Source organism: Heterostelium album (genome assembly GCF_000004825.1).
Source record: "Heterostelium album PN500 unplaced genomic scaffold PPL_scaffold2, whole genome shotgun sequence".
Classification (NCBI taxonomy): Eukaryota; Evosea; class Eumycetozoa; order Acytosteliales; family Acytosteliaceae; genus Heterostelium; species Heterostelium album.
The window spans coordinates 1-18,169 of NW_008805064.1; the positions used below are offsets into that span (position 1 = coordinate 1).

Consider the following 18,169-nt stretch of genomic DNA (forward strand, 5'->3'; position numbering starts at 1 on the left):
GATTTTTACTATACACTTATTTAATAATGATAACGATTTAATTATTAATATAAATATAAAGATTAGCTAATAGTATAAGTATGTAAGGAGCGATAAAATTATTTTATTATTCAATATATATGATTATTATTCAATGATTTATATTAAGTCGATTTTTTTTTTTTTTTGATCGAAAATTTAATATTGGTAACCTTGGCAAAATTGAAAAAAAAACATTTTTTTTAAATTTAAAGTGGTCAACCTAGAATGAGTTTTTTTTTTTCGAAAAAAATCTAAGTCGAGTATTTTTACGCATAAATTAGTGTGGGTGGAACAAAATACGAAGAAATCAAAGTGGTAAGTAATAAATTTAACTTTTCTATTTCTAAAATCATAACTAAATTAATCTTATATGATAAGAATCCAAATATTCTAGATAATTTGGTCATTAAAGAGTATTCTTTTGGTTCTGGTGATGCCATTCAAACTAAACTTGTAAACTGTGCTGTTGATACTACCCTTCTACAAATCCCAAAACCTATTGATGGATATTTGTACAAATCATTATATTGTAGTATGTATTATAAATATATAAATTTAATAATTTTATTTAGCTAATTTTAAGAATTAAAAATTGTAGCAAAACATAAAATACATGGCTATAAATATGAAGCTGTAGTAGGTTTGAAGGGGGAACTACTATCACTAAGAGGTCCATTTCCTGGTAGTCAACATGATGCCAGTATTTACTCGTCTATTGGGAATGAAATTGATCATTTACTATCTCCGTCATATTGGATGCTGGGAGACAAGGGTTATATTGGTGGAAATAGAATTTTTGCACCAAATAAGAAATTGTCAAGGAAAGAGCCATCAATAAGAAACCCAAACAAAACTATGAAAGTCAAAGTTCCGTTTACACCAGAACAGAAAGCAGAAAATTCTTTTATCAATTCCAATCGTGCTGTTGTAGAAAATTATTTTGGGAGAATTAAAAAATTCCATTGCTTTGAAAAGGCATGGAGGGGCTCAAAAGAAAAATTGGATTTGGCTTTCTTGGTTGTTAACTATATTGTAAACATTGATATTCAGCTTGGAATGAAAAAAGCTTTTAGAGAATAATAAAATAAAGTTCTAACTTGATTTTTACTTTTAAATTTTACATTTAAATAAAATTTTTTTTGTAAAAAATTTGGAAAAATTTTGAAATTTTATTGTTTTTTTGTAATTTTGTTGAATTATTTGGTTTTGCACTTGTTTAAATGAAAATAAATTCATGAATTATGTCAAAAAAAAACAAAAAATATATCCAAAAATCAATAATGGGGGTATACTCATTTAATACAACTCAAACCACATAAAAGTAAAAAAAATTTTGGAATTTTTTTTATTTATTTATTATTACATGATTTGGGTAATAATAGTTTAAAAATATATATTTAATAAAACATTTTTTATCTCATTGCAATATCTTTTTTTTTAATGTAATTATCTGCGGTTTTTTTAATGTAATTAAAACAGGAGAGGAGTGGTAGCTGTAATTCAAAGAAATCCTTTTTTTTTTAGATCATTTTTCGAAATTTAATTAAATTAAAATTTGTAACTTGTTTATGTACAGATATTACTCATTTTTTTACAATAGATGGATATATATATATATATATGTGTGTTATTTCATTTTACAGGACTTATCAAACAACGGACCGTTGACAACAGTGACAACGACACCGTATCACTCAATAGCTAGCTACAAAGATAATAATAATAATAATAATAACAAACTACAACTAATCACCAACTGACAACTAAGTTAATAACTATATCAATACCAATACCATAATCATCCTGTTCACATCGATCATAAATAAAGGAATATGGATTCATCTCAATTACTTACGTCGCTCATTCTTGCAACGAATGCTTATGCTGGCGTCCTGAGAGCTGATCCTGTTCAGTGGAAGTTTCAAATCAACAACCTCTGGAAAATCTATACATTGAATATGGATCCGCCTCCCAGTGAGAAGAACTTTGTCTTCCTTTTCGTTCCCGACGACATGAGAATATGGTACAATCAACTGGCCGAAGGATCGCAACCTACCACCTTCTCTGAACTAGCGGATGCAGTAGATAAACACTATATGATCTCCGTTAATAATGAGGATACCTTTGGTAGGCTCAAGCAAGGTGATCTCACAGTGCTAGAGTTTGCCGACAAGTTCTACACGTTACTTCCGGCAAGATACAACGATGACATGAAGCAGACAGTCACAACGTTTGTGTCGAAACTAAGAGATGACCTTCGTGACCTCTTTGTTACTACCAACTGGCAGGACAAAAAACTAACCGCTGTCATTGATATTGCCTACAATCTGGAGCACAACAACAACACTCAACATCAAAACAACACTACTACTACTACTACTACTTTAAATAATAATAATAATAAATATATTAATAATGATAACTATAATAACTGTGTTAAACATCGCAGTAATGATGAAAACAACAACAATAACAACAACAGCCAGAATAATTACAATTATAATTACGATTACAATAACCATAACAATAGTTATAACTATGATAATAACAACAACTACAACATTTACAATAACAACAATAATCAGAACAATAATATTGTTCGAAAAAGAAACAACAAATATGACAGTAGTATATATCGTAAACAATTTGCACCCTATATCTACCACAAGACGGAACGGGCTCAGGTCTCGAGACCTGATTTCTCCAGACTCTATAAAGAAAAAAGAGCGGTCCTCATCAAAAACAAAGATTGCTACGCATGTGGTCAGCAAGGACACATTGCCAAAGACTGCACAAACAAATACCTAAAGAAGGAAGGCTAAGTGGAGCGATCTCCAACAAACAGATGAGAACACCTGTGATGAAGCGGACGATTCCATTTTTAAACTTAAACAGAGAACATGACTGTTCCAATTATATAGTAATTGGAAGCTACGATTAGCAAATCTCTTATCGATTGACATGTAATCGCTACACAAGGCAGACGTCATATGCCTATACAACTCACTACTTTACCACAATTGTACTCCACACATTACCACGATCGTGAAGAAATAGTAGATGCGATACGTTGCTTCTACTTACTTACTCGTTTATAGACAGTCAACTACTTAAAAACATCACATCACACAGCCACTGCGGTAAACATTAACTATTCGCCAATCACCATCCAATTCTTATAAGAATTTCAATCCATCAGTGACTTCCACAACCTATCGATAAGCGAATTCAACAATCTAGAGTATAGAGCGCTTGGAAGGAACGGGCCAGAGGTTACCTCCGTCCTTCTCTATTTTGAAAAATGCCATCATTATCTCGAAAAGCAATCATTGAAGAATTCAAGTGCGGTGATGTAGACGCACCATGAAAATGTGGAAAAGTTTAAATATTTAAGTATTTCCAACAATATTAATTTATTAATTTATTAATTTATCATATTTTAATTTATTATAATAAATACTTTGATACTTCATAATATTAATAATATTTAACCTTTAAAATAATATTTAACCTTTATTGAGCAAACTAAATGAAGATAGGAAATGTGTTTACTCATTCTCAAAAAAATTTTGTAGTAGCAATACAATTCTAAATCAAATACTAAAAAAATACATAGAATGAAGAACTTTTATTGTTTAAAATATAACCAAACCAGGTACCAATTAAGAACTTTTTTATTGATTAAGTTGTTTGTTAATTTGTTTTTATTTATTTTTAGTTTTTTGTTTTATCATTCTATTAATCTTATTAAATGTGTGTAATTTCAAAAAAAGCTGTGCAAAAAAAACCCAACCTATAAAATGAAATAACACAAATATTTTTTGTTTGTTTTTAGTATGCCCCCTTTACACCAATTATATTAACTCGATTTTCAGTGTTGTTATCAATAATCATTACTCTTTTTCTAAAAAAAACAAATTTTAATACAACATATTTAAATAAAATTTCAATTTTTAATGTAGTGGAATTTAAACTAGCTATGGTGCTACTGTAAATGATATATTTAAAAATGTACTGAGGTTATCAATTTATCAAGAGTGGTTATTCTATCATTAATACAAACCTTATTTGATTGAACGAGTTCTCATTTTGATTCATCATATAAAATATTTTTAAACATTGCACTGAATTGGATAGCATTATCAATAAAAAACAAAATAAGGAAGGATGATTACAACTTCATTTTAAATAGAACAACAAGAACTCATTTTAATATAAATTTTTATTAAGAATTACAAATTTTTAAAGAGTACTCCACAGTTATCTGTACCCATCTTTTATTCAAAAAACTGATATAACTGTAAATGGAAATCTGTTTTTGTTTTTAATCTATTTCAAAAAAATTGTTAAACTGCTTAATTGCTATTACATTCATCATATCGTTCAAATTACAGTTTTATTGTATGATCATAAATTTTGATTGTTTAATTTTTTCTATTTATACTGAGGTCAGTCTGTAGTTTTTCAACAAAATAAAAACATTACAACTAAATTACTTACTTTTTAAACCTAGAAACTAAAAGATAAAATGTCAAGAAATCTTATTAAATATACTTTATTGTTTGTACTCGTGGTTGTAGTAAATACCATTTGCTTGGCTGAAGGTAAGTTACAATATCTAAAATTTATCTATTAACTATTTAATTTAAGAAGAAGTTGATAAGACTTGTGATGTAGTACTCCTAGCAGCTAATTAAAAAGAATCTTAAAAGAACAAATAAAAATCAGAAAATTTTTAATTGGTACTGAAATTATATCTTTAAATATTTTATAGTTTTATTGATTCAAATATTTTTAACATATGTTAAAAATCTTAATAAAACTATAAAATATGTTAAAAAAAAATATAGATATTATTAATAATCTAAGTTTTTTTTAATTGCTTAGCTTGAGATGGTTGAGATTGTTTGGATTGGCTTGTCTAATTGCTTAGCTGAGAAGGTTTAGATGGTTTGGATTGGCTAATTTCTTAGGATGCTTATTTTGGATTTGATCGGTTAGACACAACACCGGTTCTTGGTCCTTTGGAACATTTGGCTGGTGAATTTGAACCCTATTGCCCAATATGAACTTCACCTCACCCAAATAAAGTGCACTATGCGGGGTTCGAAACCAGCAACCAAGGATGATTTGGCTAAAGAAGGACTACTTTATTCAAACCCTCAAGGGCATTAATAATATCGATTTTAGATTTTCAACACATTTAAATTAATATAAACCGCATTTATATATATATTTGATACAGAATCTTTTAGTTGTTATTTCATCAGAAGGTGTTTGTAATATATAATGTACATAGTGATGATATCGTTGGTAAAGAATTGATAACGACGATATCACAAAGACTACCACCCAATGCCTCTGCTATTCTGATAGGTGATATCGATCTTGATGGCAAGAATGAATTGATCATTGGAACATACGATCATACTCTATATTCATTTAGTTTAGTATTATCATCGAATCAACAACAACAACAACAAGAATCAGAACATCAATCAAATAATAAAAATTATAAAAACAATAACGATAAACAACAAAGTAATCATGATCATAATGATAACAAATCAAAGTATAATAACAATAACAATAACAATAGTAAGGTAATAATAACAAAGAATAAACGGCAATTACCTGGTCAGATAGGTTCTTTAGTTATGGCCAAGGAAGAGGGTGGCGAAGATATTGATCGTTGGACTTTGTGAAGGAACCAACTATGTTATATTGGATAGGAAAGGACAGCTGAACAGTGAGGAACGACCGACAAACTTGCAATCGATGTCCTCTTCCTATTCACCGCCGTACAGTTCGGCTAATGCAGGTTCAACAACGGTTGTTGTGCCTGACTTCACCACGGATATGCTCACCAATACCGAGTTACTCGACGAATTCTATCAAACATTACTCTCAAAGCTCGATAAAAAAGAATTGGAACTCTACTTGGAGAAACTGAAAAGAAAACAACTTCTTTTAAGATCATCTTAATCTGAATCTAATATTGACAATAAAATATGTACATAAATAATAATAGTAGATTGCGAATTATTTAATTACCTACACTTAATTAAATAAAAACGTAGGGTTATCGAAAAAAGCTTTAAATCACTGATAGAAAAGGTTAAAGACTTATAGGAAACTAGATATGAGTATTCCAGTGGCATCATATCCAAAGATGTTTTTGAAGATATCAAAACTGTGAGTATCATGATAGTACCAAGTTTAAGATGGTTAGAAAATAAATTGGTGGCTGATATAGATTTGTTGTGTATCAAAAAACTAATTGTATTTGGGTTAAAATGAGATTATTACTTGAATCGATTTCATATTAAATTCACCAAAAGGAATAAATAATGTATAAAAACAAATTTTCACTATCATTACCATATTATTAGTTTATACTATTATTTTTAAATCTACTAACATTATAAAATGAACAACAATATAACTAATAAGATTTGCAAAAAGCACTCTGGATTTCAAATTGAAATTCCTCCATGTGATCTAATAGATTTCTTTAGATTTTACCTAGAAAGAAACAGATTTAAATAAATAATATATCTAAAGAAATTCTCCAGGAAATCCCTTCTTTCTGATGATGATGGTAGTCTCCTTTCTCAGAGAAAGGAGACTACCATCCCCCTTTGTCCGCCGTACTGAAGGTCAACTAACCATCCACAAGTAATATACAAAATTTATTTGAGAATGAGAAAACACATTTCCTATCTTCATTTAGTTTGCTCAATAAAGAATACAATTCTAAATATTCAAATACTAAAAAAATATAGAATAAAGAACTTTTATTGATTAAGTTATTTGTTTTATTTGTTTTTATTTATTGTTATTTTTAATATAAATATTCTTTTTTTATTTTATCATTCTAATATTCTTAGTGTGTGTAATTACATGCAAATTTACACATACTAATGCAAAATGTTTTTCTCCCTAAAAAAGAAAAAAATTTTGCATTAGCTTTTGTGTGCATTTTTCAAAAATAATGCGAGAATACCAAAAAAAGCTGTGCAAAAAAAAACCCAACCTATTAAATGAAATAACACCAATATTATTTGTTTGTTTTACAGTATCATTAGTATTCCCCCTTTCCACCAATTATATTAACTTGATTTCAGTGTTATTACCAATAATCAATGCTCTTTTTATCAAAAAAACAAATTTTAATACTTTTGTTACAATTCTGAATGTGCGAAAAATTTCAATTTTTAATGTGGTGGAATTTAAACTAGCTATGGTGCTACTGTAAATGATATATTTAAAAATGTACTGAGTTTATCAATTTTTCATAGAGTGGTTCTATTTCCTTATTCTATCATTAATACAAACCTTATTTTTGATTGAACGAGTACTCGTTTTGATTCATCATATAAAATATTCATAGTATGTGTAATTTCATTTTATGCCTCCCTAAAAAATGAAAAAAATTAAATATGAGTTCTGATTTCCCAGCATTTAAATAAAATTCAATTTCTAATATGGTGGAATTTAAACTAGCTATGGTGCTACTGTAAAGGATATATTTAAAAATGTACTGATGTTATCAATTTTTCATAGAGTGGTTCTATTTCCTTATTCTATCATTAATACAAACCTTATTTGATTGAACGAGTTCTCGTTTTGATTCATCATATAAAATATTTTTAAACATTGCACTGAATTGGATAGCATTATCAATAAAAAACAAAATAAGGAAGGATGATTACAACTTCAATTTAAATAGAACAACAAGTACTCGTTTTAATATAAATTTTTATTAAGAATTACAAATTTTTAAAGAGTACTCCACAGTTATCTATACCCATCTTTTATTCAAAAAACTGATATAACTGTAAATGGAAATCTGTTTTTGTTTTTAATCTATTTCAAAAAAATTGTTAAACTGCTTAATTGCTATTACATTCATCATATCGTTCAAATTACAGTTTTATTGTATGATCATAAATTTTGATTGTTTAATTTTTTCTATTTATACTGAGGTCAGTCTGTAGTTTTTCAACAAAATAAAAACATTACAACTAAATTACTTACTTTTTAAACCTAGAAACTAAAAGATAAAATGTCAAGAAATCTTATTAAATATACTTTATTGTTTGTACTCGTGGTTGTAGTAAATACCATTTGCTTGGCTGAAGGTAAGTTACAATATCTAAAATTTATAATTGAATATCTATTAACTATTTAAATTCTAATTTTAGAAGAATTATTTGATAAGACTTGTGAGACAGTACGCATGGCAGTTAATTAAAAAGAATCTTAAAAGAACAAATAAAATCAGAAATTTTTAATTGGTACTGAAATTATATCTTTAAATATTTTATAGTTTTATAATAAATCATATTTTTATTCTATTCATTTTAAAGTTTTGATTGATCGATACCATAAAAGTTAATCCATTGGTTGGTATATGTGGTTACACCAAAATCAACATTGTCCAAATTCCAATCAGAGATCTCAATCGTTGTAATTTGAGACAAGAGTTGTGTTGGCATTGTTTCTTGAGTGATGTTGGAATGTGTTGAAATCGAGAATGCAGAGTTTGTTGGTGCTGTCTTGCTCACAGTGACTCTGCAACCAACAGTCACATCGAATGAAACAATTCTATTTGACCATCCAATCGATTGAAGATACGCTTCATCGTAATGACCTTTTCCAAGTTTAAGTGTTTGTGATTGTGAATCAACAAATGTTAAATTCCATTTACAACTTGGTGCTGAAATAAATATGGTAAAATAAAAAAAAAAGAAGTAGTTAGTTTGTTTAATGTTCATGAGAATATGGATGAATGAGTATTTCTTACATGAAATAGTAATATTATCAATGGTTGTGAGACTCTCTGGTGTTGTTGTAAGATTTCCAAACCATGAGACTTGTGTTACAATCAATGAAGAATTTACATAGTTAATTTCTGAATAACAATTCGATGGTGACTATTTATCAATTAACATATGATTTGATATTAGTAGGATGTTCAATTTTTAATTGAATGATGTTTGATTTTAAACTTACAAAAATTGATGTAAATGGTTGACTAAGTGCGAGATGAGTACCAGATGCAAGAGTGGTTTCTCCATTGATTGTATCTCCAACACAAATTGGTGCTTAAATTATTCAAAAACGAGATATCTATTAGTCATACTAAATACTGTACAAATCATTAAAAAATTATATTGCTACTTACAAATATAGTTAAATGCGTATGGTTTGCTTGTTGTTGAACCAATTGTTAATTCAATAAAACTATTGAGAGTTGCAGATGGATTGATTGATGATAGACAAATGATATTGTTTTCATCAACCCATTTGGTAAATTGACATGGTTCACCAGAGATCAAAACCTTAGAATTCAATGGATTGACATTTTTTGGAATAAAGTTGGTACCTTTCAAGTGGAAAATCAAAGATCCAATATTTGGAAGACCATTTTGTTGAATATCTAAATTCTCAATATGTGAAGTGATTACTGGTGCTATTTTATATGAAAAATGTGATTATTGTTAATACAATAATATTTTAAATAATAATATCATAAACATACCAGTATAGAATATATTATACTTTTGATAAACATCATAGTTGTTCCAACGAAGTGAGAGTGTTTTGTTTTGAATTCCTGCTGAAATCGGACATTTCAATATCTTTGCATTTATTACACAGTTTACAAGTTGGTCTAAGTATATTTGTAGTTTAAGTTAATAAAATATCGAATAATATTTAATAAAAAAAGAATAATATAATGTACATACCATCCAAGAAGATATTGAGTGATTTCATTGTTGGGTATGCATTATTGATTGTAATTTGAGTACCAATTGTTGGTGATTCAATTTCCAATTTCTTAACATTGGTAACAGTTGCTAATTAAAATATTTTTATATGCTATATTAGTTTTAAAAAGTCTAATTATCAAGATTCAAATAAGTTTACTTACAATTCAAGAATATTTCAAGTTTGATTATATTGGATGGTAATGTCATTGGAGTACCATATGTGATAGGTCCATAATATTGTGTCACTGAATTGGATGTCCAGACACTTATTGTTAGATTCCAAATGGTTGTGATTGAACTGATTCGTGAATTGATCCAACCAATATTGGAAAGGAAATCTGATTGATAGACACCAATTGGTAGAGTTAATCTTGCACCATTATTGTCATAGAATATTGCACGTTCATCGCTAATATAATCGGATCTTAACAATCCAATCGATTCAGCTATATTCTTTGTATACGGTGGATAATCAGAGAATTTATATTTGATATTGTTGATCATTGGTCTAAATTGAGATGATTTCGTTATAATCGTGAGAATAGTATCTCCTTCAACTGGCATATTAACACCTCCAACCTCTGGAGTGTAATATCTAGTCTTTATAGTTCCATCGTTTTGAGTGATATTCAATTGAATCAAAATGGATTTAAAGTCTGAGAATTTCTGTTGAATCGATGGATCAACAAGTAAACCAGTCATGTCTTGATCAACATATACATTCAAATTCAAATAATCTAAAATGATCGATCATTGCAATTATTAATAATTATAGAAGAATATTTTTGAAATTAATTACTTACATGGATAAGTTGTATCGGTTGTGGTTTTTCCAATTCCAACATATTTTCCAGTAAATCCAGCAGCAACACCTGTAGCGGTTCCTCCACCAACGAATAAAAGAGTGACAAGTAATTTAATATTGGCGAAAAATGCATTCTCTGTCACTAAAACTTCAGTTGTTTCTAAAACACCAAGAAGTTCAGCTGATAAAGGTTGAGCAAGTTCTTCAATTACGAATGTTGTAACTTCAGCAGCAACATTCTCAATAACAAATGTCAATCCTTCTGCTGTTTGAATCGTAATTTCTGCAAGTGCAAATGTTGCTGCAACCGCTTCCGTAGCTAACATCTCGATAGCTACTGCCACAGCAACGACAACAGTGACCACAACTGTAACAACAGCCTTCCATACATTCTTAAGTTTATCCCACCACGATTCTCCACTGTCGGTAGTGTCTGAAGGATCATCATCACCGTCGGTTTCATCATCATCACTCTGATGATCACTACTTTCTTCTTCCTCTTCATAAGTGTACTGAGAGTCACCAGATTGTCCTTTGAAGGTAAGAGTTAATGTCTTTGTTCCTTCACTTCCAAATGGAGTATAGCATGTAACTAACGAAGAAGAAGAGACAACTGGATTGATACAATTCTTTCCATCAATGGTAACTTTAACTTTTTCTCCTAACAAACCAAGATTATTTCCTGAAATATCAATTGGTTGACTCTCATCTGTTTTTCCACTTGATGGTCTAACTTGTAAATTCGAAGGTGCTATATTTAAAGTAATATTAATAATTATTAAAACTCTTTTGAATAAAAGAAAGATAAATTCATACCTTTATATCCATCGTATGTAAATGTTTCACTTTCTTGAGAATGTGCTTTGACTTGGACTTTAAATTTGGTTCCACCTCCACTTGGACAAGTGAATATAATCTTGGTTTCAGAAATCGACAGAATCTTGGATGAATCAAGTGCTTTTTCTTCAAAGAGAACCTTTAGATCTTTACCATAGAAGAATTTACCTGTGATTGTAATTGGTTCAGTTCCATCGACATCACTGAGTGGTTGAATCGATGAAATTTCAGGAATGTCATAATATGAGAAATAATCGTTTGTTGATGTCCATTGACCTCCAACTGTAACATTGACTGTGAGATTATGTCCAGAACCTTGAGGAATTGTACAATAACAAATCGATGAAGTTGACCATCTTATTGATGGACATTCAACATCGTTGATCTTAATTGTATTGTTCTCTGATTTTGTAACTTTATCTGCAATTTCAGATGGTACAAAGTTTGATCCTTTAATTGTAATTTCATATTGACCTTCATTTGGTCCTGAGTAATATAAATCTTTTTCTAAAATTGGTCCTATTGATATGATATAATAATAATTAATAAAATAATCAAATTAAATGAAATTAACTATAATTACTTACTATCATAAGAGAATACTGTATTGTTTGGTGATTTTTGATTTCCAACAACAACCAGAACATTTAAATCAGTTCCAATTCCAGGTGGAATTGTGCAATATGATGTTTGATCGTTCTCCCATTTTATCGATAAACATTGGTTGCCATCGATCGAAATATAATTGTTTGTCTTGTCGTTTGTCGCTGATGTCACAACACTTGCTGGAACAAAGTTTGATCCTTTGATTGTAATTTCAACATTTCCTTTTGATGTACCACTTAATTCTTCAGATGTAACGTTTGGTGCAATATACGAGAATAATTTAATTGAACTCTTTCCATCTGAAATACTACTTTGATTTCCAACAAATACTTCAAGTGTCAAATTTGCACCGATACCTTCGACAACAGTGCAGTTTATCAATGTCGAATTGATCCAAAGCAAAGAGGTACATAGTTTACCATCGATTGTAACATTACTATTTGGGAATGTTTGTTGTGATTTGGCAAGAATCTCTGGAACAAAATCTAAACCTTCAATTGAAAATAATCCACCTTTTGTTGGTTGATTTACAATTTTCTTTGTTACATTGGGGGCTAAAAATAAATAGAATAATAGTCAAGTTAGTTTTCATATTTTTTAGGTTGATAAAGAAAGAGATTAAATGGATAATAATTACGATTGTATGAAAAAGTGAATGATCTTTTGTTGAATGTGTCGATATCAACAACATTTCCAAGTGATATTGAAATGTTGAGATTCTTTCCAATTCCGGCTGGAATTACTGTTGTGATGAATGTCGAATTTGTGAAATTGTTGTTTGTAGTTAGTGTCTTGTCGAGTGTGATATTCGAGAATGTGATTGGTCCTTCCAAAAGTGCATCGTCTACATAGGTATCGGTATCATTGTCATATGAATATACAATATATTCGTTGGGAACAAAGTTTGTACCAGTGATCGAAATTGTAGTGTTTCCATCGGTGCTGCTATTGAGTGGTTCGATTGAGTAAATCTTGGAATTTGGGAATGTCAGTGTATGGTCGAGGAATGTCCAACCATATGTGAGATCGTTCACAACGGCAACAGAAATATTGTCACCAAATCCAGGTGGAAGCAAACACTTGATACAATAGAAATCAACTGTTGTTCTGAATGAATCACTTAAATCGATATACGGGTCATATTCAGCACCATCGATATATTGTTGTGTTGGTGGATCTATTGAATTACCATTGGAGTCAAAGTATTCTTTGGACTTGTAACAGTTCTCGAAATCGTATTCACATTCCGCTGCTGCAAATCCATAGAGTGAAATCATTGGAATGTCTTCTTCAGATCCAAAATCGGTACCGGCAATCCAGAAATCGTTATATATAGAGGTATTGAATTCTGGATGAACAAGTTGAAGGATATTTGGTCCTTTGTAAATGATTGCAAAATCTTGTGACAACTCTGTTTGTTGACTATCGACCTGAACTGTGACAAGTAACCTTCCACTTCCACTTGGAATTGTACAACTTGCTTTGGTATCACTGATTAACACGATATCTTCACATGATCCATCACCAATATTGATATCGAATTGATCTGAATCTGAACCGAATGATGTTCCTACAACTTCAAGTGCTCCACCACCAAGTGTTGGTACTGGATCTTTTATTGATATTGAAGTGATTGTTGGTGCTTTATAACTGATTGTGATATCATGATTTGAAAGCTGCTCACCAACTTGAACAATAACTGTTTTATCAACACCTGTTCCATCGGTTGTGAATACAAGTTTGTCATTCATTCCGTTGGTACTTGGAATCAATGTTGCAGCTGTCTTTTTGTTGTTTATCAATAGTTGGACATAAGAAGGTGTTTGTTGGCTTGATGTTTCTGTAGTATGGAAATTCTGACCATTGACAGTCACTGATGTTCCAATAGTATTAATGAAATCTTCATTGGTTGAAATCGATGTGACAACTGGTGTATTGTAGGTAAATGTATAGGTTTTAACAAGGTAGTTCATCTCTTGAACCAATGAACTCTGACTTCCAAAGTATGTGATTGAATGTATTCCATATCCTGGTCCAATGGAACATGTCATTTGTTGATTGTTGTTTGCTAACTTTGTAATGGTTGGATTTTGACAAGTTTTATCACCAACTTTAATTACAGTTCCAGTTTTATCGAGATTTCTTCCAACAATCGTTATTAATGTGTTGCTTGATGTTGGACCTGAGAGATTATCAATAATGAAAACAATTGGACCACTGTTGCAACTCGATAATACATCATCACCCAAATTGAATTGATCCAAAGTCACGGAAACCATTGAACATAGTTTATTGTTGTATGATACAATTGCAATTCCAGGTTGCGTGGTATCAATATTATTTGGAATATAATAGGTATCGATGAGATTATAGGTTTGTCTCTCAGTTGAAATTGATAGTAATGAATTTAAAAGTTCGTTGGCCATCTGTAGGCCAAGTGGTGTCATAAATGGAAGTAATGAAAATGAACAGAGGTCACTATTCATCTTTTGGAGCAATGATCTAAAAAGAATGTTGTTTTGGTATGCTGTTTGGAATGAAGTGGAGAAGAGGAATGATAAACCTTGGTTTGATGACCAATCACCGCTGGTTGTTGTTGTTGCCCAGTTACTTAAAAGTTTCTCGAGGATATCGATTGAGAAACCAACTTGGTCAAAACTCGATGGACATATTCCTTTGGAAAGTAGATAATCGGTGAGTGATGAAGGATCATTGTTGGTTGGTGCTGGATCGACTCGACATGTCTGACAATCAAAGATATTGTTATAGATTCCGATTCTATTGATCCATTGTACTTTGTCTTCTGATGAATCAGGATAGGTTGCTCCGATGAATGAAATAAGGTTGTTGTTGAATTCCAAAATATTAGGAGTGGAAGTAGTTGTGTAGCTTTTCAAAACACCGATGAAATCAAACAATTCGATTGAATTTTGATTGTTACCATCGACATTTAGAATACCTTTCTTTGAAAGTTCAAGATAGTTGTCATCATTGGTGATATCAATCAAATCCCAAAGATAAGCTGATATCCATCCAAATGATCTCGTTCCGTTCGAATCGAAATTGTTAAACTTTTCAATGTCTTGAATCAAAGTGCAATTATTAATTGAAATTTCAGTGTTGGTTGCAAGAGATGGGAATGCTCTCTATTAATTTTGTAATGTAAGATATTTTCATTAATATTTTGTTTGATTTTGGAATTGTATTATAATATTATAATTTAATACATACTTGTTTTAATAATGTAGAAAAAACATTAATGAGTGATTGAATGAATGCATCTGTTTGAGTTGAAGTTGACCATCCTTGGTTTTTACCGGAATTCTTTAATTGATCTAAGTTTATTGTGAACAATGGATTCAATGATTTAATGAGGTGGTATGAATATACTTGAATGATAGAATCGAGACAACTCGTGTTAAAGTGAGCTGTCAGATCATCGTTGATGTATCCAGTGGAATTTTCAAGGTGAATTACAACTTTAACCTTTGGAATAACAAGTGGTTGTAATGCTGCTTGATTGGTTGCTTCAATCAATTGTTGGAAAAGTAAATAGTAAAGTGGTCTGGGATCTTTTGTGTTATTGTTGGCATCGGTATAGTTTTGGCCATCTAAGTTGAAACCAAGAGTCGACTGATATCTGAGTGGAGTTGATGTACTTGTGTTGACGATTGTAAGATTGCGCAATGCATCTTCAAGGTAGATTTGAACGGTCTGGTTCGAACTTTTGTCAAACTCGAAAACACCATTGGAGTCTGTGGTAAAGTTATACTGTTCGGCAATGGAATCGAGGCAACTGAAATCACATTCCAATGTATTGTTATTGACAGAGACTGATCTAACTAAAATCTTGGTTTGTCTAAAAACTAAATCATTTCTCAGGAGATCGACAACATTTTTTAGAGCTGGACTTACGTTACTTCCACTTAATGGTGATGCCATGAGCAAACCTCGGAAGTATTGTGGTGTCTGGAAGGCAGTGGTAACACAATCGCCATTGATGGCTGATTGGCATGTTGTATTGAATACTCTCTGACTAATTTGTTTGTGGAAAGCAACCAAAGTTTTTGATTTCACACATACTTTAATTCCTTTCTAAAAAATGTAATTTATGTAATTCATAAATAAATAGATAAATTTATTAGTAACAATAAATTTACGATTTTTTAATTATCATATAATAAATAATTACCTTTAAATAGGATTGATCTAATGAACCAACACAGAATTGAGTTTCATTGTCAAAAGAGATATGAGAGGCATCAATAGATGATGTCCAAGCAGAGATACTGAATGGAATACTGTTGTTTTTAATAAACTCATTACTAAATCTAAACTCTGAAACTCCAGTTGAATTTTCTGCTAATTTATATTGTAACTAAAAATAAAATAATTAGTTGATTTCGTCATTCAGCATTATGAATCAAATGAAAATTTAAATAAAATAAAAAATAAAAATAAATACTTTATTAGAAATTTATAAAATTAATCAAAACACACCACACTCTCATATTAACTCCCCTTTTTAATTTTTTTTTTAATCTCTAGATCAAATGATTACCAAATATTAAAAAAAAACTAAAATTAAAAAGATGTTCAAAAAAAATAAAAATTTAAAATTAAAATCATTTTACAAAGAAAGATCATCTTTTCATCTTTTTTTTTTAGGCGGGAACAGGTTGTTTTTGAAAAATAAATAAAATAAAATAAAAATAATATAAAATAAAATAAAAAAATAAGAATCTATAACTATTTGAATACTTACAGGAATACTAAGGTATTGTTGATTAGTTGTGTTCCAGATATCAAATCCACCAATTAATTGATAACCCAATGTAGAGTAAAGATTCGAGGTGATTGTCGATGAAGATGTTGGTTGACCATCGAGAAGGAAACTAATTTCAGCTGCATAAGGTTTGTCGGCATTCAATGTGTAGATAGAAGGATTGGAACTCTTTATTGTGGTCATTACTTGCATTAAACTCGATTGTTGAACCTTTGTACAAAGGAATGAATGTCCGAAGGTTGCATTATAATAGGAGAATCCAGAAAGTATCGAATCGGTTGGAAACCATCTCTGATCTGGAGTTTTGCTGCTACCAACCACAAAGTTTGTGGAATTCAATGGAATTGGAAAACCTTCGAGAGAATGAACAATGTGGATACCATTCTTGGTTGTAGTGTCGTAGCCGAGAACCCCTTTACCCAGACCGCTACTACCGTCTTGTGTCGTTGGGTTCAATTGAGTTGCAACGTTACCGTTGGAGTCGTTGAGCCATGCCTTATCATTGTAGGAAATCGAAACAATCTTTGGCAAAAGGAATTGGCCCATAGTCAAAGCAAGACTGCTCTCAATGCTCTGAATTGGTTTCGGCATCCATCGTATGGTTTGGTCAGCGCTATCGGTATATAGGTACGATCCGGTGTTTGGTAGTTTCTTAATATACCACCAATCTACGGCTTTGTTCTCTGGTGACAAACATGCAGGTTCCGCAGCAAACGATCCATATGGTAACAGAGTCACTAACAACAAAACCAGTTGGAAGAGTAACACTGTCTTTGGAATAATATCTATTCTATTACTTTTTTTCATAAATATTTATATCTATTTTAATAAAATATAGAAAAAGATGATATGATATGATTAAACTAAATTTGTTTTTGTTTGATATCAGTACCGTACTGAAGGATGTGCAAGGAGAGATTACTTTAAGATTTCGTGAAATGACAACACACGAATTAAGATCTTTCTGATGTTGTTGTTTTTCACAAAGTTTGCGAATGAGGGAAGTAAAGTTGGTACATTCGCACTTCGTCAATCTTTGATATCAGTACCGTACTGAAGGATGTGCAGGAGAGATAACTAAGATTTTGTGAAATGACAGCACACGAATTATGATCTTTTCGATGTTGTTGTTTTTTACAAAGTTTGCAAATGAGGGAAGTAAGCAAATGAGGGAAGTAAAGTTGGCACATTAGCACTTCGTCAATCTATATATATATGCAAATAAAAATTTGATATTTTTATGATAAAACGAAAGAAAAGTGATCTTGAAAAAAATCTTTTTCATCATTTTTGCAGCTTTTTTTTTTTGCTTTCAAAAAGGAAAATAAATAATTT

General features: G+C 30.4%; 7 protein-coding genes across 7 annotated transcripts; 4 read left to right on the top strand and 3 right to left on the bottom strand.

Annotated features, from left to right (window-relative positions):
• Window positions 1-399: 399 nt before the first annotated feature.
• PPL_01347 (uncharacterized protein) lies at window positions 400-2,942 on the top strand (the record flags this gene model as incomplete). The annotated part of the gene is made up of 5 exons (XM_020572357.1): window positions 400-553; window positions 620-1,053; window positions 1,665-1,708; window positions 1,850-2,649; window positions 2,917-2,942. Coding segments are annotated over 5 exons (1,458 nt in total), but the record flags the coding sequence as incomplete, so codon positions are not given.
• Window positions 2,943-3,322: 380 nt separating this feature from the next.
• Window positions 3,323-3,388, top strand: PPL_01348 (uncharacterized protein; the record flags this gene model as incomplete). The annotated part of the gene is made up of 1 exon (XM_077398147.1): window positions 3,323-3,388. The coding sequence occupies one exon, from the start codon at window positions 3,323-3,325 to the stop codon at window positions 3,386-3,388; it is 66 nt and encodes a 21-aa protein (XP_077254284.1).
• Window positions 3,389-3,852: 464 nt separating this feature from the next.
• On the bottom strand, window positions 3,853-4,295 carry PPL_01349 (uncharacterized protein; the record flags this gene model as incomplete). Its single annotated transcript, XM_020572358.1, has 2 exons — window positions 3,853-3,925; window positions 4,258-4,295. The coding sequence occupies 2 exons, from the start codon at window positions 4,293-4,295 to the stop codon at window positions 3,853-3,855; spliced, it is 111 nt and encodes a 36-aa protein (XP_020437673.1).
• Window positions 4,296-4,549: 254 nt separating this feature from the next.
• PPL_01350 (uncharacterized protein) lies at window positions 4,550-6,006 on the top strand (the record flags this gene model as incomplete). Its single annotated transcript, XM_020572359.1, has 5 exons — window positions 4,550-4,625; window positions 4,672-4,694; window positions 5,292-5,415; window positions 5,473-5,722; window positions 5,754-6,006. The coding sequence occupies 5 exons, from the start codon at window positions 4,550-4,552 to the stop codon at window positions 6,004-6,006; spliced, it is 726 nt and encodes a 241-aa protein (XP_020437674.1).
• Window positions 6,007-6,067: 61 nt separating this feature from the next.
• Window positions 6,068-7,835, bottom strand: PPL_01351 (uncharacterized protein; the record flags this gene model as incomplete). The annotated part of the gene is made up of 4 exons (XM_020572360.1): window positions 6,068-6,080; window positions 6,943-6,963; window positions 7,139-7,171; window positions 7,798-7,835. 4 exons carry the CDS (start codon window positions 7,833-7,835, stop codon window positions 6,068-6,070), a joined length of 105 nt encoding a protein of 34 aa, XP_020437675.1.
• Window positions 7,836-8,089: 254 nt separating this feature from the next.
• Window positions 8,090-8,278, top strand: PPL_01352 (uncharacterized protein; the record flags this gene model as incomplete). The annotated part of the gene is made up of 2 exons (XM_020572361.1): window positions 8,090-8,165; window positions 8,229-8,278. The coding sequence occupies 2 exons, from the start codon at window positions 8,090-8,092 to the stop codon at window positions 8,276-8,278; spliced, it is 126 nt and encodes a 41-aa protein (XP_020437676.1).
• A 109-nt stretch (window positions 8,279-8,387) lies between these two features.
• On the bottom strand, window positions 8,388-17,380 carry PPL_01353 (uncharacterized protein; the record flags this gene model as incomplete). The annotated part of the gene is made up of 14 exons (XM_020572362.1): window positions 8,388-8,743; window positions 8,831-8,960; window positions 9,040-9,131; window positions 9,212-9,499; window positions 9,569-9,700; window positions 9,777-9,887; window positions 9,962-10,504; window positions 10,604-11,356; window positions 11,422-11,961; window positions 12,030-12,602; window positions 12,686-15,194; window positions 15,280-16,143; window positions 16,241-16,426; window positions 16,814-17,380. The coding sequence occupies 14 exons, from the start codon at window positions 17,378-17,380 to the stop codon at window positions 8,388-8,390; spliced, it is 7,644 nt and encodes a 2,547-aa protein (XP_020437677.1).
• Window positions 17,381-18,169: the final 789 nt, after the last annotated feature.